This window comes from Castor canadensis, chromosome 5 (assembly GCF_047511655.1).
Source record: "Castor canadensis chromosome 5, mCasCan1.hap1v2, whole genome shotgun sequence".
In the NCBI taxonomy this organism is placed as follows: domain Eukaryota; kingdom Metazoa; phylum Chordata; class Mammalia; order Rodentia; family Castoridae; genus Castor; species Castor canadensis.
The window spans coordinates 158,587,659-158,613,055 of NC_133390.1; the positions used below are offsets into that span (position 1 = coordinate 158,587,659).

General features: G+C 38.6%; 1 protein-coding gene and 1 non-coding gene across 4 annotated transcripts in view; both read right to left on the reverse strand.

Moving 5' to 3' along the window:
- Pigu (phosphatidylinositol glycan anchor biosynthesis class U) overlaps positions 1–25,397 on the reverse strand; it is an 82,818-nt gene that overhangs the window by 23,865 nt on the left and 33,556 nt on the right. For all 3 annotated transcript variants that reach the window (XM_074074589.1, XM_020162981.2, XM_074074588.1), the window contains one exon: positions 15,567–15,664. In XM_074074589.1, the coding sequence (XP_073930690.1) occupies positions 15,567–15,664 (98 nt within the window). The remainder of the gene's footprint in view (positions 1–15,566; positions 15,665–25,397) is intronic.
- LOC141423738 (small nucleolar RNA SNORA51) lies at positions 1,958–2,088 on the reverse strand. Its single transcript, XR_012448557.1, has one exon. It is a non-coding gene; the product is annotated as a small nucleolar RNA SNORA51 (small nucleolar RNA).

Genomic DNA, 25,397 nt, shown 5'->3' on the forward strand with positions numbered 1-25,397 from the left:
GGGAGGGAGGGAGGGAGGGAAGGAAGGGAGAAAGGAAGGAAGGAAGGAAGGAGAAAGGGAAGGAAGGAGAGAGGGAAGGAGGAAGGAAGGAAGGAGAGAGGGAGGGACGGAGGGAAAAAGAGGGAAGGAAGAAGAGAGGGAAAGAGGGAGGGAAGGGGAGGGAAGGGAGGGAGGGAGGGAGGGAGGGAGGGAGGAAGGAAGGAAGGAAGGAAATCTTATGCCAGAAGCCAGGCATGGACGCACACAACTATAATCCTAGAACTCAGGAAGCAGAAGCAGGAGGATATCAAATTCTAGGCCAGCATCAAATAGCATGTTTAAGGACAGTCTTGGCTATACAGCAAGACCCTGCCTCAAATGAACCAAAACCAAAAAAAGGAAAAAAAAAACTTATACTAATGTGTTCAAAAGCTGTGGTGAAATGGAATCATTCTATGAAGAATATAAATAAGAGATTCAATTAAAACATGCCAATGTCATTTTTTTAAAAAAAGGCAGAGATCAAAGAAGATAAAAATGAAATTTAACAAATGATCCTCAATTAGATTCTCCCCCCAAATCCTATAAAGGTCATATATAAATTGGAGAATTTGAATTTGGAGTATACACATTACATTATTCTATGAAGGTTAAATCTTGGGTGTGATAATAGTATACGCAGAGAGAAAGAGAAAGAGAGAGAGAGAGAGAGAGAGAGAAAGTCTCTATACCTACATAGATGTAGATTGTATGGTGAAATTATAACTGAAAAAACTAAAAAAAGTTTTCCATTCATCCAACTTTGCAGAAAGCATGAAATAAAAAATCAGGGACAAACTAATTCAAGGGGGAACAAATTTTGAATGGTTCTATAACCGCTAATTTTTCATTAGTAATAAAAATTTTCCCACAAAGAAAGCACACTCAGCCAGTTTGACAGGTAAGTTCTACCAACATTCAAGAAGTAGGTGATTCTGGCCAGGTGTCAATAGTTCACACCTGTAATTTTAGCTACTTGGGAGGGTGAGATCAGGAGGATGGAGGTTTGAGGCCAGCCCAGGCATATAGTTTCTGAGACCCTCTAAAGTGATCAGAACAAAATGAACTGGAGGTGTGGCTCAAATGGTAGAGTGCCTGCTTTGCAAGTTTGAATCTCTGAGTTCAAACCCACGTTCTGCCAAAAACTGGTAGATGATTCTAATTTTACATTAACTCCTTCAAAGCAGACACTGTAAGTTCATACCAAAACCACTTACCAACACAAATGTAAAAATGCTAACTGAAATTTATCTCTATAATTCAGCAATGCATGAAAAAAAGAGCATGATAAAGTTGGGTTATGACCAGGTTGGGTTTATTCCAAGGTTAATTCAACATAAGGAAAGCTGTTATTTTATGTATCTCAAGCAGCATAAAGAAATCATATTAATATCTTGATAGCTGTAGAAAAGTAAAGAAATTCAGTAACTACTCACGATAAAAAATAACTTAAATAAAAGATTTCAGTGAAGTAGCAGGATATGAAATTAACATACAAATAGTGTTAATATGAATACATATTAAATGATTAGAGGACACAACAGTAAAGAAAACCACATATAAAATAATAGGAAGGAAAACATTGATAAGGAAAAACTATGAAGTGGAGCCTAACGCTATCAGACATTTAAAAAGCACTTTAAAAATCTCTATAAATTAAATAGTCCAGAACTGGCACATTAGTAGAAAAACACTATGCCAAAACATTTATGGCAATTTAGTATATGACAAGGTGTTACATTATTGTGATAAACAGAAATTTTTTAATCAATGGAGCCAGGATAACTAGATAACGATTTGAAAAGATAAAATGGAGCCTGTATCTCAGATCATTTACAAGAATAAATGTCAAATGGATTAGGGAATCTAAATATTAAAACAAAATAAAGCCATGAAGTACTAGCAATAAAACACGGTGAATTCATTTCCTCCCCTCACTCCATGTCTCCTATTCATAACATAGACCAGGCACAGGACCTGAACTGAGGTATATATTGGGTAGGTTTACTTTGCCTCCCCTTTCTACACAGTCAGTGTAAGAACACAGCCTGTGGTAAGTACTAGGAGGTTAGTGAATTCATTTTCAACCTTGATGCACAGAAAAACTCAAAATCCAGAAGCAGTATAGACTGATTAGATTTATTTTTATTACATAAAAATAAAAAGTCAGCCAGGCTCTGGTGGCTCATGCCTGTAATTCTAATTACGTGGGAAGCTGAGATTGGGAGGATCACCATTCAAGACCAGTCAGGGGCAAAAAGTCCACAAGACCTGCATCTCCAAAATAACCAGAGGAAAATGGACTGGAGGTGTGGCTCAAGAGGCAGACTGTCTGCTTTGCAAGTGTGAAGCCCTGAGTTCAAACCCTAACCCCAACAATAAATAAATAAATAAATAACATAAAAAATCTCACATGACCAAAACACCACAGACAAAATGAAAATATAAGTACTTACAAAAACTTGTATGTGAGGACCAGGAGTCTGGCTCAAGTGTTACAGCACCTGCCTGGCAAGTGCAAGGAAGCCCTGTGTTGAAACTCCAGTACCACCTCCTCTGAAAAATAGGAATGGTAGAGCATTTGCCTACCAAGCATGAGACCCTGAGTTTAATTCCCAGTACCAACACAAACAAATAAAACAACTTGTATGTGAGTGTTCATAGTCCAATAAGCATAATAGCCAAAAAGAGTAGAAAAAAAAAAACCCAAATGCCTATCAACTGATAAAAGGATGAATAAAATATCTCATATCAATATATGGTAATAAAAAGGAATGAAGTACTATTATAGATTGAGCATCCCTCATCTGAAGATCTAAAATGCCCTGAAATATATTTGGATTTCAGTTTAGGGAAAACAAAAATAATTTCAAAAGTCCTGAATGAGAAAAGACTGAGGAACTGTATCAAATGAGGAGACACAACCAACTAAATGCAATGTGGGACCTTGAAATGAAAACAACTGCCTTAATAGAAAAGTTCAAAATCTGCCATTCACTATGAAAGTTAGCAAAAGTGTTGATGATACTGAAGTACTGATGGCAGCCCCCACAGAGTGTGGCTAGAGGACCACTATAAAGTTTGGAATCTTCATTAAGGTCGTTTGTTAACCTTAAGTTGAGGCTGAAGCTAACTGGTACATGTATAATATCAGATGGCCTATGCAGAGGTATTTTAAAATAAATTATAGGGATCATGGCCCCATGGTAAAGACATCAAGGATAATGGGATGTCAGAGAAGAGTTTTAAGCTGGAGATAGCATCACTATTACAAGATGTTAGGGAAAAAGAACCTGATCCACCCTATGGTTCCTCTCTAACTGCACATCTACGTAACTCTGCTTTGTTTTCTCTTTAAAACTGTGCTGGGCTGGAGGTGTGGCTCAAGTTCAAACCCCAGTACCCAAAAAAACAAAACCTGTGCTATCCCTAAGCTACATGTGGCTGTTTAAAATAATGCAAAATTAATATAATAAAAAATTCAGTTCCTGGCCAAGCACCAGTGACTCACGCCTATAATCTTAGCTACTCAGGAGGTAGAGATTAGGAGGATCACGGGGTTCGAAGTCAGCCCAGGCAAATAGTTCGCCAACCCCTATCTTGAAAAACCCTTCACAAAAAATAGGATTGGTGGAGTGGGTCATGGTGAAGGCCCTGAGTTCAAACCCCTGTACAACAAAAAAAAAAAAAAAAAAGAAAAAGAAAATTCAGTTCCTCGATCTTACTAGCACATTTTAAGTGCTCAATAGCCACATGAAGCTTTTAACTACTGCATTGGTAATGCAGATAAAGAACATTTCCATCATCACAAAAGGTTCTACTAGATAACACTGCTCTGGAATATTGAAGTTTTCACAGTCAAACCCCTTTGTACAATTTATGTTAATAGTTTTTTTTTAAACAGAATGAAGTTTCAAGAGAATGATACATTTCTATACCACTTTGTTTGGTTTTTTTTGAGGTACTGGGATTTAAACTCAGGGTTTTGTGCTTGCTAGATAGGCTACTTGAGCCACACCTCCAGCGAGAATGATACATTTCTGAGAATGGAAAATAATTCAGCAATGACAAGAAATCTACAGATAAATGAAAAGAAGAAAGCACTTAGGTTTCAAGTTCCTTTGATCATTTTGATCTCTTCTTCCTGAAAAATGCTATCACTTAGCAAGTAAGAAAGGAAGAAGACTATAGGCCAGGAGAGGGGAGAAAAAACCCTCAAGAGTAAAAATTTTGTTTTGTCTTCCCATTCTTCCCTACTAACAGTATGTAACAAAAAAATAGGTCAGGAAAAAAAAATATGTATACCCTTGAAGAACTGAATCAAGTAGATTGTTAAAAGATACTCTCTTAGGAGAGTCCAAAAAACCTCACACCCCAGAGATGAGATTTCACTGTATAAATTCTGTTAGAAGCCCCTAAGTTTTAGTTTGTTACCAGAAGGCTCAGTGATTTATTCATCCTAAAGTGCTATTGTCAACATTTGAGTAGAAGATGATTCCCCCCACTTTGGAAAACCTGTGATTATAAAATGTGAACTAAATTTCAGGTACAATTTTATTTTTTGGACTTGGTCTCAGAGTCAGGTTTGCCTTATGGGAATAGAGCCCTGAAATGATAAAAGTGACGTTGAGTATTTTCTGAGTCTATTTATAAAAAGTGACGTTTCATTTAATTTTTCAGAACTACTCTGTTACATAGTGAAGCATATCTGAAATTTATTTTTAAAAAAACCTTCCAGCAATCTTTTGATGACTTGCTATTTATAAACCCTACGGCCAAACTTAATCTAGAGGTTTGTACTGCCAATTTCACAGTGAACAGGTGAGCAAGCCTTCAGTTTACACTCCCCAGAAAACGCTGACTTAAAATGGAAGTATGTGCAATGTATGCAAGAAAGCCAGTTAGAAGAATGATGCTCTTTAAAAAGTCTCTCTCTCTTTTTTTTTTCTTTTCCTTTTGGTGGTGCTGAGAATCGAATTCAGGACCATATACACTACTAAGTCAGCACTTTATCACTTGACCACATGCCTAATCAATTTTTGAACTGCTTTGTTATAAAATAAAACACGAAATACAGAAAACCACACAAAATAAATATAAATCTTGTGACTGATAAAGTGAACATCTGTAACTACTACTCAGGTCAAGAGCTCTCCACATACTCTCCAAATCCCTCTACCTGCCAACCAATGACAATCCTCTACTCCTTTCCAAGTAATGACCATGACTGTGGGTTTTGTTTGTTTGTTTTGCAGTACTGGGGTTGGAACTCAGGGCCTCACATTTGCTAGGCAAGCGCTCTACCACTTGAGCCATTCCACCAGCCCTGTTTTATGTTGGATATTTTCAAGACAGGGCTGGTTTTGAACCTCAATCCTCCTGATCTCTGCCTCCTGAGTGAGGCATGAGCCACTAGGACCCAGCTGACCATGACTTTTTCCCCCTCTTTTTATCATTACTATTTTCATCATCATCACCATTGTTGTTTCGTTGGGGGTCCACTGTGACAGTCACAAAAGTTCTTACAATATATCATAGCTGAATTTACTCCCTCCATCATTCTCCTTTATTCCCTCTCCCGTGCCCCCATTCCTGGAATAGTGTCAACAGGTCTCATTGTTCCATTTTCATACATGAGTACATAATATTTTCACCAAATTTATCCCTCTACACACTTTCCTTATATCCTCCCCCTCACACTGGCTGACGATAACTTTTAATGGTAATCACTTCTTTGCATTTCCATGTGTTTTTTCACTTACATATACACCCCTTTATAGTCTTTCTTTTATTTTTAAAGAATCTCACACAATTTTTAAGTCTCTCTTAATTTGCAATTCTAACTACCCATGTCATCCCACTTCCTCCTTACAATTCAACTACTGAACCCAGGACAAGCTGGTTCAATACATGGTAACACATGCCTATAATCCCAGCACTAGGGAGTTGGAGACCAGCCCAGGCTACATATCGAGACTCTGTCTCAAAACACACAAACACACACACACACACACTGTGGACACTGTTCAAGTGGCAGGGCCCTCGTCTAGCAAGTCAGAGGCTCTGAGTTCAAATGCCAGTGCTGCCAAAATGAACAAACACACACCCAGAACCTGGGGAATTTAAACCATAACACTTCCCACAGTTTTTCTAACTGTACACCTTGTCTCCAGTATTTATTGAAAATTGCAGCTGGCTCTAGAAGCTTGACCAATTTCAGATTTGATCCCTTTGGCAAAGCTTTGCTAGTGGTATGTTCTTTTCTCAGGAGGCATAATTATTTTCTTGTTTGTTTTTAGTGTTGGGGATCAAACCCAGGACCTTACATATGCTAGGCAAGCACTGAGCCACATCCCTGCTTGATTTTTTTAATGGGACTGGGGTTCAAACTCAGGGCTTCACACTTGCAAAGTAGGTGTTCTCACTTGAGCCAAACCTTCAGCCCATTTTTTTCTGGTTATTTTGGCGAGATGGGTTCTCACAAACTACCCTGGCTGGCTTCAAACTGCAATCCTCCTGATCTCAGTCCCAAGTAGCTAGGTTTACAGGCACAAGCCACTGGCACCTGGCTTCTGATTTTTGTTTCAGATGTCAGTTGTTACTGATGCTTAATGCCTATATTAATAGGGATTGCAAAATGATATATCCTGTCATTCTGCTTTCTTTTTATTTTGTCATTATAAAAAGGTTTATTTGGCTCATGGTCTGTTCAAAAGATTGAGGGGCATCACCTGATGATGGCCTTTCTTGTTGGTCAAGTCCCAAAGTGTCTCAAAGCATCACATGGGTATCACAATACCTGACTTCAAACTATATTACAAAGCAATAATAATAAAAACAGCATGGTACTGACACAAAAACAGACATGAAGACCAGTAGAACAGAATAGAGGATCCAGATATGAAGCCACACAACTATAAGCAACTTATCTTTGACAAAGGAGCTAAAAATATACGATGGAGAAATAGCAGCCTCTTCAACAAAAACTGCTGGGAAAACTGGTTAGCAGTCTGCAAAAAACTGAAACTAGATCCATGTATATCACCCTATACCAAGATTAACTCAAAATGGATCAAGGATCTTAATATCAGACCCCAAACTCTTAAGTTGATACAAGAAAGAGTAGGAAATACTCTGGAGTTAGTAGGTATAGGTAAGAACTTTCTCAATGAAACCCCAGCAGCACAGCAACTAAGAGATAGCATAGATAAATGGGACCTCATAAAACTAAAAAGCTTCTGTTCATCAAAAGAAATGGTCTCTAAACTGAAGAGAACACCCACAGAGTGGGAGAAAATATTTGCCAATTATACATCAGACAAAGGACTGATAACCAGAATATACAGGGAACTTAAAAAACTAAATTCTCCCAAAACTAATGAACCAATAAAGAAATGGGCATGTGAACTAAACAGAACTTTCTCAAAAGAAGAAATTCAAATGGCCAGAAAACACATGAAAAAATGCTCACCATCTCTAGCAATAAAGGAAATGCAAATTAAAACCACACTAAGATTCCACCTCACCCCTGTTAGAATAGCCATCATCAGCAACACCACCAACAACAGGTGTTGGCGAGGATGCGGGGAAAAAGGAACCCTCTTACACTGTTGGTGGGAATGTAGACTAGTACAACCACTCTGGAAAAAAATTTGGAGGCTACTTAAAAAGCTGGACATCGATCTACCATTTGATCCAGCAATACCACTCTTGGGGATATACCCAAAAGACTGTTACTCCAGAGGCACCTGCACATCCATGTTTATTGCGGCACTATTCACAATAGCCAAGTTATGGAAACAGCCAAGATGCCCCAGCACTGACGAATGGATTAAGAAAATGTGGTATCTATACACAATGGAATTTTATGCAGCCATGAAGAAGAACGAAATGTTATCATTCGCTGGTAAATGGATGGAATTGGAGAACATCATTCTGAGTGAGGTTAGCCTGGCTCAAAAGACCAAAAATCGTATGTTCTCCCTCATATGTGGACATTAGATCAAGGGCAAACACAACAAGGGGATTGGACTATGAGCACATGATAAAAGCGAGAGCACACAAGGGAGGGGTGAGGATAGGTAAGACACCTAAAAAACTAGCTAGCATTTGTTGCCCTTAATGCAGAGAAACTAAAGCAGATACCTTAAAGCAACTGAGGCCAATAGGAAAAGGGGACCAGGAACTAGAGAAAAGGTTAGATTAAAAAGAATTAACCTAGAAGGTAACACCCACGCACAGGAAATCAATGTGAGTCAATGCCCTGTATAGCTATCCTTATCTCAACCAGCAAAACCCCTTGTTCCTTCCTATTATTGCTTATACTCTCTCTACAACAAAATTAGAGATAAGGGCAAAATAGTTTCTGCTGGGTATTGAGGGGGGGAGCGGGAGGGGGTGGAGTGGGTGGTAAGGGGGGGGGGCAGGGGGGAGAAATAAACCAAGCCTTGTATGCACATATGAATAATAAAAGAAAAATGAAAAAAATAAAAATAAAAAAGCATCACATGGCAAAAGACAAGGAAGGCACATATGCCCATTTTGTTTTTATTTGTAAGCTAGACTAATTCTATAAAGACATGCTTCCCCTTACCTACTATTTGGTTACAATATATACAATATATAATGGTACAGGAAAGACAAAGACAAATGCTTAGTTTTTTCCTCTACGGAACTTTCAAGATAATGAATTGGCTTTCTGTCAATTCTCCTAATTTCACCAATTACATCTCATTTTTCATTTAAATATATGTATGGGTTTTAATCTACAGCAATTTCTTGTCTCCCTCCTGTTCCTACTTAAAGGAGGTATACAGGTATACTAAAAGCAACAAAATTGGTTAAAAGTTAATTATAAACTTATGATCAAGCACTTACCCTCATTTTTACCTATTACAAAAAGAAAAAGCTAATCGCCCTGCCACCTCTGCTTTGGTGCCCTCTTGGAAGCAACAGAGACAACCAAAAGCTGCTGAGAAAATAAAGAGCAGAATGTGAAAACTCTAAAAAAGGGCTCCAGAAAGGGCCTTGGGAAAGACCAAGTGGTCATCAAAGACTTGATTAGGGTTTGCTTCTTTGGTGTGAAGTAGTATATGACCTGCCCCAACCTACAGAAAATACAGAAATCACAGGATTAATTTTTCAGTTCAAAGGCAAGAGATCAGATTGGATTAAAGCAAAAATAGAGTCCTTACAAGGTATTTTCCCCTAGTATCTGTTACTGTCTTTGAAAGAAAACAGGTACTCAAACTATCCCCTTGTGGGGGAGCAGGGTCCAAGGCTTTAGAAATTCCAAGCAAAAAGAGGGAACCAGAAACATCCTGGAGGGTACCAGGAGTCTTCCTCAGTCTCCTTTGACAGCCTCATAGCCTCAGTTCCTTGGTCCTGTGCACTTGGCTTTTCCTTTACTGTGGCCTCCTGATCTTGTATGTTAGGGCTATTTTATTCTTCATGCTATCAGATCATAACATTGTACACTTCTAATTTGGAAACTAGGCTCTTAGCCAAGGTCAGAGGAAGAGCAGAGTTGGGGAAAGGGACCAGATGGGCTCAAACTACCATTCTCATTAGTGACTCATCAAAGAGCCAGATGCAGCATCTCTGCCTTTGATCTCTGTCTCATCAGGGAACAGAAAAATAGTTTTGACTCTGGCACTGATGTCACACTAGCTTGTCTACCATCTACCTTTTGCAGTCTCTAGAAACTTACCAGCAGAATGTAGGCAGGTTTATAGTGTCAAAGGGGGAAGCACACGAGGGATGAATCATGACCTAGAGGAGATGGCCTACTGGCTGAGGGATCTTGGTTAGGAAAGTTGTGTATCTCTCTGAGCCTTGGTCTTTTTATCCATTAGGCGGGTGTGGGGAAAGGACTGTTGGTGAGATGGATGGTATCTACCTCACAGCCTGGTGGTGGGATTAAGTGAAGTTAGGATACCATGGGGTTCCTTTGCAAATAGTGCAGCTGTCTCCAGGTGTAAAGGATTATTGCTATCATTACATTTGTGTTTTCCCACTATAGCATCTCCAACGCTGACTTCTAAAAACATTGAATTTTCATTTATAAAAATAATTTAACCCCCCCAAAAAAGGGGGGGAAAGCACAAACTAACTGGACAATTTCTTTGATTTCCTTTCCCCTCATCACTCCTCATATTTACAGCCTGGTGATCATGTCCTTTCCAAGAACATCTGAATACTAATAACTGCAACCACTACCTATTGAGCTCTCATCAGCTCCTTTCTAGATACATGACGTGTTAACTCTTTCAGTAGATATAATATCATCCAATTTTACAAATGAGGAAACTAAGGAATAAAGAAGTTAAACAGTTACCTAATAAGTGTGCAAACCAAGATGTTAAAAATGGTATTGTATTCCCTCTTTATTATAAAAGTTTCAAACATGCAAAAAAGTTGAGGCTGGAGGCACATCCAGTTCATACAAAATCTGCCTAGCAAGCTCAGAGCACAAACTCCAGTAGTGAAAAAAATTGAAATGATCAAACATGCCACCTAGGTGAAATATCAACAATTTGCCATATTATTTTTATCTCTCTATGTATATAAATTTTATTTTGGTGCCAGGCATGGTGGTACACACCTATAATTCCAGTACCTGAGAAGCTGAGGTAGGAGGATCATGAGTTTAAGGAAGCCTGGGCTACACAGTGAGTTCAAGGGCAGCTTAAGACCCTGTCTCAAAAAGACAAAATGACAAAACAAACAAACAAACAAACAAGAATAATGATGGCAAGTAATTGTAAAACAACAAATAAATTCAAATCCCTACATCTGCCAGAAACTAGTGGCTCACACCTGTAATTCTAGCTACTTGGGAGGCTGAATTTTGAAGCATTGCATTTTGAGGCCAGCCTGCCTAGGCAAATAGTTCACAAGACCCCATCTCCAAAATAACCAGAGCAAAAAACACTACAGGTATGTTTTTGTGAGTGCCTGCTTTGCAAGTGCAAAACCCTGAGTTCAAACTGAAGTCCCAATCCCTTCCTCCCAGAAATCCCTATGTCCATAAGAAGTGCAGAAAAGGGGTGAAAAAAAATTACACATGCCATCATTAAATGTACCTTTTTTTTAAAACCAATTTTTCAAACTGAAAATAATTAAAAGGAAAGAACTGAGTAGTTACCCTGTCTTTTAAAAAGAAGCATTTCAAGCTAGTCACTGTTGGCACACACCTGTAATCCTAGCTACTTGGGAGGTTGAGATAAGGACAATAGAGGTTAGAGACCAGCCTAAGCAAATAGTTTGTGAGACCCCATCTCCAAAATAAGCAGAGCATAATGTACTAGAGGTGTGGTTCAAGTGGTAGAGCCCCTGCTTTGCCAAGCATGAACCCTGGGTTCAAATCCCAGTTCCACCCAAAATAAAAAAGAAAAGAATCATTTCAATTCTAGCACTACCAAAAAAATAAAGTAAAAAAGAACCATAGTTCTCCCTTAGTTAATAAAGAAAGGCTCCTCTTCTTGTTGTTCTTCCTCCTCCTCCCCCCCTTCCTCCTCTTCCTTCTTCTTCTTCTTCTTCATTGTCTTCTTTGTCTTTGTCATCTTCGTTTCTTTTTTTGTTTTTCTTCCCACATAGTCCAGGCTGGCCTGAAACTCAAGATCCTCCTACTTTAGCTTCTCAAGTGCTGGAATTACAGGCATGCACCACCACACCCAGAAGGAAAGCTCTTCTTTAAAGAAGGCCACTTATAAATTTAGAAGTGATAGAATAGCAAAGCATCAGTGAAATTACCGAATTTAGCAAAGATCATCGATGGATGCTAAAATCGTTAGGTGAATGATTTTTGGAGAACAGTATATTTGCATTTGCTTGGTGCCTAAATATTATCCCTTCTCTCTAACCTCTGACCTATTCACTAATAATAAAGGGGGAAATATATCTTTACAAAGAAGCGTTCTGGGGTTACCAGTTAAGCAAGTAATCCAACTCATCACTTACAAACAACTTGATACAATGAGCTTTTTAGTGTGATAGAGTTCAGAGTACACAGTATGAGCTCTGAAATATTCTTACCCAAAAAACCAACCCTAATTAAATGTTTAGATCTAATTTCCAGTTCTTAGGAAATAAAAGAGCAAAAGAACAAGTTAAGTGATACCACAAGGAAACAACAGCACAAATAAAAATGTAGAATGGCCCATAAGATAGCTGGTCTGGTTCTTTTCAAAATGAAAACATCGTGAATTTTTAAAGATACATTAGGTGTTAGATGCTGCTAGAGAATTGTTGTTAGAGGAAAATGCCCTTATTTTTAAGAACTACATGTACAAGTGTTTTGGGGAAAAGTGACATAATGCGTGCAACCATGCCTAGTCATTATTATTACTTTGATACTCATAACATCCCAAATTTGGCCAGTAAGCCCAAAGGCCTTTGAGTTGGTTCAGTATCTGACATAGTCCTAATAACCTAAGACAATTCTGCTTTCTGTCTTAACAAGAAGTCCCAGTCAAGCCTGTGTTTTTGTGTACTACCCTACATTCAAATTTTCCAGGAGAGAAGTATGTACCTGTGGGGGGCTTAAAAAAACCCAGAAAACAGAATGTCATAGCAGATGTGTCATGACCTTTTGGTTATCAAACCATTCCAAGTTGAAGGTTGGAAGAATATGTAGAATCATCAGGTCCAGCCACCCATGTAAGTATTTGTAGCATTGCTAGAACTCACTCCCCGACAAGTGCCTAGACACTATGATTCAAGGAATCACCTCATTGGGATATACCATTTTATCACAAAGCTGCCACATACTAGCTTCTTAGTTTTAGCATTTCTCCTTGAAGCCTATGGATCTCTGTGAAACTCAGGCCTAAAGGGTCCACTAAATGGTCTAAGAGGAACTCAGCCCTAACAGATAACTTCCTCTTGTCTTTCCTATCTTATATTTAAACAGGGAGATTTTTTCCCTGGATGTGACTGGACTGATTTTTCAAACACTCTACATGACTCACAAGGCTGTACTGATTTTCAGGCCACTTCACATACTTAAATAAAAACATGTAAATATAGTCTGGGCTGGGATTTTAATTTCTGCATAAATGGGGTGCTGAAATTCATCTCAAATTCCTACTACTCCCATTCGTCTCACAGGCTGCTACAAGAGCGGTCTCTCTGGAGCACTCCCTGTTTGGTAACCTCTATTGCTTAACCTCTGCAGAGTCAGCATGTGCTTAGCCCACTGCAGGTGCTCAGTAAATACTACAGGATATTTGATTGGAAGGGGACACAAAAACTAAATAAACTGACTGGCTGAGCTGTTTGATCTCATAACTCAGCTGTACTGTTCACTGTTGTCAAGAAAAAACTTCCTTGAGTTTTAAACAAGTTACTTTACATAAAGTAGTGTTTAGAAACTGGCCTAACAAACTTTTAACATTTTTATTCAGCTTATATACCTAAATATTCTCTCCCTCTCTCCTCTTTCCCTTCCTCCTTCTCAGAGAGACCACATGAAGGCTGAGGTACAGGTAGAGAGACTGCTATAATACGTCTATAAGCCACAGGAGCCAAAGATTGCCAGAGCCACTAGAAGCAAGAAAGAGGCACAAAATGGATTCTCCTTTAGAGGTCAAAGAAGGAATCAACCCTGCTAAAACCTTGATTTTGGACTTCTGGTTTCCAGAAGTGACCTCAAAACCCAGCCTACTACTGCCTATGTAACCTTGGACAAGTTACCTAACTTCTGTACAATCTAGTTTTATATCTGTATCATGGGGACTCAAAAAGACACCTCGCCTATAAAAGTTGCATGAAACAATTTACTATCTCAATGCCTGGGGGGGAAAAGGGGAGAGAAGAAGGAGGGAGGGAAAAAGAGAGGGAGGAAGAGAGAGGGAAAAAGAGAGAGAGTATATGTATGTGTGTGGTGCTAGGGATTGAACCCAGGGCTTCATGCATGCTAGGCATATGCCCTACCACCAAGTTAAACATCCAGCTCCTTTTTCTTACATTATTTGATAATTAGTTGTGTAAAAAATTCTGGGTGCATAGATTCTTCTTAGGGTTCAGGTTTTCTAAAGGATAAATTGTATATACGAAGTAACAAAGATAATACAGACGTTCCTACATGGAAAATGCTTCAATTTAACAAGAATATAGAAAAAAATCAAAACAAAAATAACTTCATTGCATGATAATACCTGTGTTAAACTAGCAATTATAAATGAAACTTGAAAAGCCAGTATTGGCAGATTGGGAGGTAGTTGGTTCACTTCTCTGTAGATACTGATGGTGGCACTACAAACGGGCCCTGGCTTTCTGGTGAACAATCTAGTTGCACAGTAACTGTAAAACTTTTCACACCTTTGGGTCCAATGATTCAGCTGGAGGAACATATCTTAAGGAATGACTTGAAGAAAAACAAATCTCTATGCAATGTATATTAGTGATCATGAAGACATATAACAAATTCCCCAAACAGGAGAAAGACCATGTATCACTGTATACATCAACACAATGATATATTGTGAAGTCACTTAAAATGAAAAGCATGTGGTCTATTTCAATAAGTGGAGGTATATAGTCAATCTTAGTAGCAACGAGTAGCAATGTTTGTGATTAAAAACAAGGGGCTCTGAAATCATACACTTTTAAATTTGAATCATGGTGCTGCCAACTGCATGCTTTCAGCTAATGTTTCCTTTCATCCCTCCCCTCACTCCCTTTCTTTCCTCCCCCCCTTCCTTTCCTTCCCTCCCTTTCTTCCTTCCAATGCAAGGAATCAAACCTAGGGTCTCTACCACTGTGCTATATCCCCAGTCTAAGGTGTATATTTTATTTAAGTAGAAAAGAAAAATCATTAAAGAGCAAGCTCTCATATCAAACTGCCTGAGTTCATATCTCAGTACTGTCACTTGCTGGCCACATTACCTTAGGTAAGTGACTTAACCTCACAATATTCCAGTTCTAATTCATGTGTCTAACATGGATAATATTAGCCTAATCTACAGATAATAATATGACCTATCTCATAAAGTTCTTATAAGTTTAAAATGAAGTAATGCCTGCAGAGTGCTTGGCAAAAGTGCCTGACATGTATGCACTATGTATGTGCATACATAATGTATTCATTATGTCAGAAATTTGTATTTCTCAATTACTATAATATGTATTGATTATGTTTCCATTATGTTCCTATATTGCATCAAATGTATTCATTACATTTAATCTTTATAAGAACCTTACAAGGTAACTATTATTATAAAGAAAAGATTTTAAAAATGAGCTTAGAGGGATTGGTGAGAAAAAGAGAATTAAAGATGGTTGGTAGACCCCCCCAACTACAAATTTGCAAAGTGAAATGCACTTATACATTTGCAATGATAGGCATAGACTAAAGGTCATTAGTCTACCTTGTTTAAAGTTACTCAAATTCCTATATTTGTCTTTTCAAATAGAAGCAAGCATGTATTAGTTGGGGACCCAGTCCCACTGCCTTTATTGATCCATGCCCTTCCTTCCCCCGAGCAGGGACCAGGCCACGTAATAAATGTCATTAGGGCACTGGCTTCTGACCAGCAAATGCTTACCTGGAGGAGATAGAGGAGTCCTGGGACAAACAAAGTGATTGGGTACAGAGACTGGTATGTTGCTAAGGCAAGAAACATAGCACTGAGGAAAGCACTGCCTGTAAAAAGAAATAAACGTATAGAATAATCCAGTCTCATCAGTCAGGATTAGATTCAGCAAATCCCTATCAACACGAAACTTTCCATAACTGCTGAAATAATCAGCTGCTAAGTGTTTCCTGGTACACAAGATACTATGCAAACTCATGCAGAGTGAGAGCTTCTTGGCTCAATTCCCCATGAAAAGAAACCAAGGAAGTCAAAATCATCTACCTTTAGCAACTTGAGATGCCAAAGCATGTTTTGTGTGAAATTTTCAGCCCCAGAAAGATTTTTACTAAACTTCAGCTAAAGATGTATAAAGAGGTCAAGTCTATTAACACCAAGGTCCTATTTAATGTGTTAGTTATTAAGCCTACATTTATTGTTTATGATGTTCAGAGCTGTGAAACTATCCATTTGCATTTTGCAATACCCCATCATTCTATAATACTCCTTCCTTATGTGCTAAGATATGTTTTTTTTTCTAAAGAAAAGTATATTAATTTTTATTAATAATGACCTCATTCCCTACATAAAATGAACTATTATGGAATCATTAAACATGTTATAAAAGAACTTGTAATGACATGGAAAGATGCTTAAAATGTCCTATTAAGTGAGCCTTTCAAAAAACAACCACCAAAAAACCGTGCCCAAGCATTTACAAAAAAAAAAAAAACACTAGAAGACTAGACTACAAAGTTTGATTGTTATCTTTCTGAGAGGTAGGATTATGGATTGTTTTTCATTTTTGCTTCTCTGTATTCTTTAAAACTTTCAAAAATAAACATGCTTTGTTTTTGTCATAGGAAAATAACTGATTTTTAAAAAAATAGCTACTTCTCCCTTTCAGATAGTTTAAGACATCAGGATACCCTAAAACCAAAGCTAGAGAGCCTAAGTTTACAACAGGGGTTTCAAAATGGCCCAGAAATCAGTCAGGTATAATGGTCCAAGGCTGGTGTTTCACAATGACTATGTTTCATAAAATGACAATACTTATGGTCACTCTCATTAGTATGGGGTTAACCGTTCACTAAAAATAATAGACATCTTCTCAACAGTGTTTCATAAAAAGAGGAACTAGTCATTCCATTCAGTCCAAGGAGTTTTACCCCTCTACCAATCCAGCTCCAGGGACAAACAGGAGGAGACGATAAGCTCCTTTGCTCACCAAAGTGAAACATGTAAGAGACACCTTGGAAGAGGAGGGCACTATGAGTTTGATGACTTCATAGAAGGAGGAATAGAGAGAAAAGTTCTTTGAGTGCTCCATCCTTCAAACCAAGAAAACCTGCTAACTAGGAACAATCCTGGTAGACAGAATATGAAGTGGAAAGAGGGCAGTTTATGTGGTGGTGCAAACTATGATCCCAGCTACTTGGGAGGCAGTAGGATCTCACTTCAAAGCCAGTTTGGGCAAAAAGTTAGCAAGAATCATCTCAACAAACAAGTTGGGCATGATGATGCACAACTAATTCCCAGTTTTGTGGAAGGATAGCTGTCTTTTGTTGCTGGCTCCTGCAAAATGCAAGACCCTATCTGAAAAATAAATCAAAAAGAGCTGGAGGTGTGGTTCAAGTGGTAGAGTGCCCAGAAAGTGCAAGGCCCTGAATTCAAACCTGAGTACTAAAAAAAAAAAAAGACAGAGAAAGGAGGAAGTTGTGCATAAAAGATAAAGGACAGAATTCCTTGACAGAGGCTGTCCCATCATATTGATGAGTGTTGAACAAGATGTCTGGACCCAAGATACTTGTAAAAATGACTAAGCAGGGACAAAATCAAGCCTAGCTAAGTTATGCAGCCAGCAGAGGCCTCCACACACCTCTTGAGCCAGACTCTAGAACTAGAACCACTATGAGATAGGGAAATGGCACAGTAGGAAAGATGTCCTGGTACCTAACAATGAGGGTAGGCTAAAGATTTCTTGACCTGGCCAAAAATCTGAATGACATTTTGTGGGGAAAAAACTGGAAAGAACTTTTCATTTAACATGGTTTTCTACAGATTTGGGTGTGGGAGAAAGAAGAGGCCCATGCATTTGTTACTCAAGGAGGAAGGCTAATGTCCCAACTCCATTCTTTCTTACAAATAAGATGAAAATAAACACATGGCATTCACCGCTCTCTGTCCCAGGAGACACTAGGGAGTGAAATAAACACAGTTACCTCCTGCCCTAATTGTCTGGGATCAATAATAGCTTGCCTGAAACAGCTGACTATTTATGAAGCCCAATAGAGAAAAAAAGGTTTATAGCCTAGTAGAATAGACTTGCAAATTTTAGAAAACTTGCTCTGAGGATCAGGAAGAAGCAGTCTTCCTTTCTTAGATTAAAGTCTTGAAATATATTTTTTTCCCCTTCAGTGCTGGGAATTTAATCTAGGGCCTTACATGATAGGCAAGCCATCTACCATTGAGCTACATCACTGGCCCCTGCACAAAATCTTTCAAAGGGAAAAATCTGTTCCTCCTGCTCTTTTGTCAATAAGTAGCATCAACATCCAGCTAGATACCACTGCTATTCTTCACCAGCAGTACCACATTCCTTATACCAGTTACCAATATCACTAATCCACCTCCAAAGCACACTTCACTTCAGTTCTGCTCTCATCACCAGTTTTCAGCAGCTTCTTCCTTCCCCTCCTGTCCAGTCCATCTTCCATGAGAAGGATCCTACTAAAACTGATCTTAAAAGACACTGATCTAAACTTTAAAGACAAGCCTATCTTCAAAGACTTCTGAAGGTTCTATTTCATCTATCATATTAAATCCAAACTCCAACAGCAAGCAAGATCCTTACCATCGAGATTCCAAGATGGCAGCTAGAGGGAGGAAGCAGAAAGCGTGCCTCCTAAAGTAAAATCTTGGAGAGACGCTGGAGATATACCTTACAGGAAAAATCACCGAGAAGAGGCAAAACTTTGACTCCTCCACACCCCAGCCCACATGTAACATTCCCACTTCATGTTAAACGGAGAAAGCAGGAGGGCTCCCATGCTGCCAAGAGATGGCAGCACCCAGACGGCTTGGGAAGACGCAGACCACAAGGTGATCTAAACAGCACCCAGTACTCCCACAGACAACCCTGGACCAGATCAGCATAAGCCCCCTGGACAGACCGACCCCCACTGGACAGACCGACCCCCAACTGAATAATAAGCAATAACAACAAAAAAGACATGCAGCAAAGAGGGCGGGGCACCCTGAATGCCGAAGGGTGGGGAGGGGAAATCCCTCACAACAATCCGAATGGAGAAGGCAGAAGCAGCGGCACACGCCCAGCAATCAGGAGTGGGAAAGCTTGTAAAAGTGGCGGTGGGAGGAAAAGTCCACAGGAGAGGGGGGCAGCCCACTTCCTACATGAACTGTAAATAAACATGCCAGCCTGACAAATCAGGTGCAGTGTCACCTCCCCCAGTGTGCTTGGAAAGGGGAAAGCTTGTAGCAGTGGCATGGCACCCAGGAGAAATCTAAGTAAACAAAGCCTGCAGGGCCAGGTGAGTGTTAAGCTCACCCCAGAGATCTGCATAAATAACACTGCCAGCAACAGCAGGCTGACAGCAGTGGGCAGGTGAGCCACAGCCACAGATACCATTCACAGAGCTGTCTCCAGACTCTTTTTTTGTCTCCCTTCCTTCAATGAGACAACTGAACTACACCTACATGCTGAAAAACTTACTGAAACTGTATTGCATTTGAACTTGGGACACTTTGTGGTGTTTTTTGTTTTCTTTTCTTTTGGTTTTTTTCCCCTTTGATGAGACAATGACAGAACTACTTCTGAGTCACCATCTCCAGGATTGCAGGCTGAGGGACTAACACCAAAATTATTAAGACTGAAACTTTATTGCATTTGAACTTGGAGACTTTTTAATTTTTTAATTTTTATTTATTTTTATTTTTTTATTATTTTTTTTCTCAATCCTCTGTCTAATGCCTGTTCAGCTTACTGTTGATTAGTACACTATCTCTCCCTGTTTATATCTTTGAAATTTTTTTTATTTGTTTGTATTGGTTTTTTTTTGTTTGTTCACTTGTATTTTCCTCTTTCTTTAACTTCTTTGCTTTCCCTCTCCTCTCACCCTTCCATTCTAAATATCACCATTGTTATTATTACAAGCTAGAAAATACTTAATTGCACACAGTACAGGGACAATAACAACACCAAGGGCAATGACAGGAAGACAGAAAAAACAGGGAAACCAGTTTCCCCACAGCAAAAAATTAGTACAGGAACCAGAGGGAAATGAAGAAAACAGATACTCAGGTCCAGACTCCAAGAAAATGAAGATAAACTATGCCAAAGAACCCAATGAAGCCTATAAGAATAATCTAAAAGAAGAACTACTACAGGTAATCAATGAGAATTTTATAGAGATAATACTGGATATGGTCAACCAAAATGTACAGGAGACACTCAAGAAATTCCAAGACAACAAAAATAGAGAATTTGAAAAAGCACAAGGAGAAATAAAAGAAACCATAGAAGCACTGTATAAACACCAAAGTGAAACAAAGAACACAATTAATAAAGAGATAAATGAACTCAGGACGAAAATAGACATTAAAGAGGAAACAACTCAGGATATGGAAAACCTCAGAAAAAAGAATGAAACAGAACTGCAAAACAAAATAGAAGGCCAATCCAGCAGAATAGAACAAACAGAAGACAGAATCTCATAACTCAAAGATGAAATGGTAATTAAAGGAAAAACCGAAGAACTATTAGTTAAACAACTCAAGACCTGTGAAAAGAAAATGCAAGAACTCACTGACTCCATCAAAAAATCAAACCTGAGAATCATGGGCATTGAAGAAGGAGAAGAGGTGCAAGAAAAAGGAAGGCATAATATATTCAACAAAATAATAACAGAAAATTTCCCAAATATAGAGACATCTATTCCCATACAGATACAAGACGCCTCCAGAATACCAAACAAACCAGATCAAAATAGAACTACCCCACGGCATATCATCATTAAAACAACAAGTTCGGAAACTAGGGAAAGAATATTGAAGGCTGTAAGAGAGAAAAAACAAATAACATATGAAGGTAAACCCATCAAAATCATAGCAGACTTCTCAATAGAAACATTAAAAGCAAGAAGAGCTTCGGGTGAGATCTTCCGGGCATTGAATGAAAATAACTTCAACCCCAGGATGCTCTACCCAGCAAAACTATCATTCAAAATAGATGGAGCAATAAAAGTCTTCCATGATAAGCAGAAATTAAAACAATATGTGGCCACAAAGCCACCGCTACAAAAGATTCTTCAAGGGATTCTGCACACAGAAAGTGAAACCCAACATAACCATGAAAGGGCAGGCAGCACCAAACTACAGGAAAAGAAAAAGCAAGAAAGTAGAGAAATCTCAACTTAGGTACACACAATCAAACCTTCAAACAACTAAGACAACTCAATGACAGGAATCACCACATACCTATCAGTAGTAACACTTAATGTTAATGAACTTAATTCCCCCATCAAAAGGCACCGTTTGATGAAATGGATTAAAAAGGAAGATCCAACAATTTTGCTTACAGGAGATCCATCTCACCAACAGAAATAAGCACAGGCTTAGGATGAAAGGCTGGAAGAAGATTTACCAAGCCAATGGCCCCCGAAAACAGGTAGGAGTAGCAATACTTATCTCTGACAAAGTAGACTTCAAACCTACATTCATCAAATGAGATAAAGGACATTCCATACTAATAAAAGGGGAAATAGACCAAAAGGAAATAACAATTATCAACCTATATGCACCCAATGTCAACGCACCCAATTTCATCAAACATACCCTGAAAGACCTAAAAGCATATATTAACTCCAACACAGTGGTTGTGGGAGATTTTAACACCCAATTATCATCAGTAGATAGGTCATCCAAACAAAAAATCAATAAAGAAATCCTAGATCTAAAATATACAATAGATCAAATGGACGTACTTGGTTTCTACAGAATGTTTCATCCAACTTCTACACAATACACATTCTTCTCAGAAGCCCATGAAACCTTCTCCAAAATAGATCATATCCTAGGGCACAAAGCAAGTCTCGGCAAATATAAGAAAACAGAAATTATACCATGCGTTCTGTCTGATCACAATGCAATAAAACTAGAACTCAACAACAAAAGTAAAGACAAAAAACATGCAAACAGCTGGAAACTGAGTAACTCATTGCTTAATGAACAATGGGTCATTGATGAAATAAAAGAGGAAATTAAAAGGTTCCTGGAAGACAATGAAAATAAAAACACAACCTACCGGAACCTATGGGACACAGCAAAGGCAGTCCTGAGAGGAAAGTTTATAGTCATGAGTGCATATATTAAAAAGACTGAAAGATCCCAAATCAATGACCTAATGATACATCTCAAACTCCTAGAAAAACAAGAACAAGCAGATCCCAAAATAAATAGAAGGTGAGAAATAATAAAAATAAGAGCTGAAATCAATGAAATAGAAACCAAAAAAAACATACAAAGAATTAATGAAACAAAAAGTTGGTTCTTTGAAAAAATAAACAAGATCGACAGACCCCTGGCAAATCTGACTAAAATGAGGAGAGAAAAAAACCCAAATTAGTAGAATCAGGAATGCAAAAGGGGAGATAACAACAAACACCATGGAAATCCAGGAAATCATCAGAGACTACTTCAAAAACCTATATTCAAATAAATTTGAAAATCTTAAAGAAATGGACAGATTTCTAGATACATATGATCATCCAAAACTGAACCAAGAGGACATTAATCACCTGAACAGGTCATTTTCTATTAATCATCTGAATAGAAAATGAAATTGAAGCAGCAACCAAGAGTCTCCCCAAAAACAAAAGTCCAGGACCTGATGGATTCTCTGCTGAATTCTATCAGACCTTTAAAGAAGAACTGATACCAACCCTCCTAAAACTGTTCCATAAAATAGAAAGGGAAGGAAAACTGCCTAACGCTTATCCCAAAACCAGGCAAAGACACCTCCAAAAAGGAGAACTATAGGCCAATCTCCTTAATGAACACTGATGCAAAAATCCTCAATAAAATAATGGCAAATCGAATTAAACAACGCATCAAAAAGATCATTCACCACAACCAAGTAGGCTTCATCCCAGGAATGCAGGGGTGGTTCAACATACGAAAATCAATAAACGTAATAAACCACATTAACAGAAGCAAAGACAAAAACCACTTGATCATCTCAATAGATGCAGAAAAAGCCTTTGATAAGATCCAACACCATTTCATGATAAAAGCTCTAAGAAAACTAGGAATAGAAGCAAAGTACCTCAACATTATAAAAGCTATATATGACAAACCTATAGCCAGCATTATACTTAACGGAGAAAAACTGAAACCATTCCCTCTAAAATCAGGAACTAGACAAGGATGCCCACTATCTCCACTCCTATTCAACATAGTACTGGAATTCCTAGCCAGAGCAATTAGGCAAGAAGAAGGAATAAAAGGAATACAAATAGGTAAAGAAACTGTCAGAATATCTCTATTTGCAGACGATATGATCCTATACCTTAAAGACCCAAAAAACTCTACTCAAAAGTTCTCAGACACCCATCAATAGCTATAGCAAGGTAGCAGGATATAAAATCAGCATAGAAAAATCATTAGCATTTCTATACACTAATAATGAACAAACTGAGAAAGAATATATGAAAACAATTCCATTTACAATAGCCTCAAAAACAATCAAATACCTAGGTATAAACCTAACAAAGGATGTGAATGACCTCTACAAGGAAAATTATAAACTTCTGAAGAAAGAGATTGAGGAAGACTATAGAAAGTGGAGAGATCTCCCATGCTCATGGATTGGTAGAATCAACATAGTAAAAATGTCTATACTCCCAAAAGTAATCTAAGTGTTTAATGCAATTCCCATCAAAATTCCAATGACATTCATTAAAAAGATTGAGAAATCTACCACTAAATTTATATGGAAACACAAGAGGCCACGAACAGCCAAGGCAATACTCAGTCAAAAGCTAAACATTGATCTACCATATGATCCAGCAATACCACTCTTGGGGATATACCCAAAAGACTGTGACACAGGTTCCTCCAGAGGCACCTGTACAGCCATGTTTATTGCAGCACTATTCACAATAGCCAAGTTATGGAAACAGCCAAGATGCCCCACTACTGACAAATGGATCAAGAAAATGTGGTATCTATACACAATGGAATTTTATGCAGCCATGAAGAACGAAATGTTATCATTTGCAGGTAAATGGATGGAATTGGAGAACATCATTCTGAGTGAGGTTAGCCTGGCCCAAAAGACCAAAAATCGTATGTTCTCCCTCATATGCGGACATTAGATCAAGGGCAAACACAACAAGGGGACTGGACTTTGATCACATGATAAAGCGAGAGCACACAAGGGAGGTAGGAGGACAGGTAAGACACCTAAAAAACTAGATAGCATTTGTTGCCCTCAACACAGAGAAACTAAAGCAGATACTTTAAAGAAACTGAGGCCAATAGGAGAAAGGAACCAGGAACTAGAGAAAAGGTTAGTTCAAGAAGAATTAACTTAGAAAGTAACACACATGCACAGGAAATCAATGTGAGTCAACTCCCTGTATAGCTATCCTTATCTCAACTAGCAAAAACCCTTGGTCCTTCCTATTAATGCTTATACTCTCTCTTCAACAAAATTAGAGACAAGGGCAAAATAGTTTTTCCCAGGTAGTGAGGGGGTGGGGGGAAGAGGGAGGGGGCAGGGGAGTAAGGGAGGGGTGGGAGAAGGGGGGAGAAATGACCCAAGCATTGCATGCACATATGAATAAAATAAAAATTAAAAAAAATTTTAAAAGAACTTCAAAAAAAAGATCCTTACCATCTAGGTTTTGTTTCTTCAGCTTTACCTCTCACCACCTGCCCACGTACACTCTCCCCTGCAGCTACTCTGGACCATTCCCCATTTTCTGAAAACAGGCCCTTTCAATCCCATGTCTGTTCTCTGAGCAGTCTTTCCCTGCCCTCCTCCTAGCTGAAACCCCACCTTCAATAGTTAGTTCAAATGCACTTCCTCTATGAGCCCAAGCAGAGGTGGTAAAAGGGACTATAGCTAACATTTATGCTCACTTACTAGGTGCCAGGCACTGTAATGTACACTCTGAATCAAGAGCATGATAAACTCAAAAAGGCCCTCAGGATATTATCTCCCCAACCTTGGGAAAGTTTCATTTGTCAGCTCATTTTCTTCTAACAACTTTTCTGAGCTAAAAAGCACACGTTCCACTCATTTTGCAGGTAAGGACACCAGGGCACAGAAATGAGGATAAGTAATGAACCCCAAACTGCACAGCTGCCTGCAACCTTTTTTTTTTTCCCTTTGGTGGCACTGGGCTTTTCCTTGGAGATGCTCTACCACTTGAGTCATGTCCCCAGCCCTTTTGGCTTTTGTTATTTTTTGAATAGGGTCTCACATTTTTGCCCAGGATAGCCTAGACCTCAATCCTCCTACAATCCAATTCTATTTGTGCTTCCCAAGTAGCTGGAATGACAAGTGCTTTTTATTAGTTGAAATAGGGTAGGGTCTCTCGAATTTTTTGCCTGGGCTAGCCTTTATCCTCAATCCTCCTGATCTCCACCTCTTTTTTTTTTTTAAAAAGCAAGATGGACCAGAATGAGGACAGTGTAACGACTAGGACATGACCAATCAGAATGTTATAGGCACAGCCAATCAGAAGGCTAATTGTTTTGTTTTATTTTTATTTTTTTGGT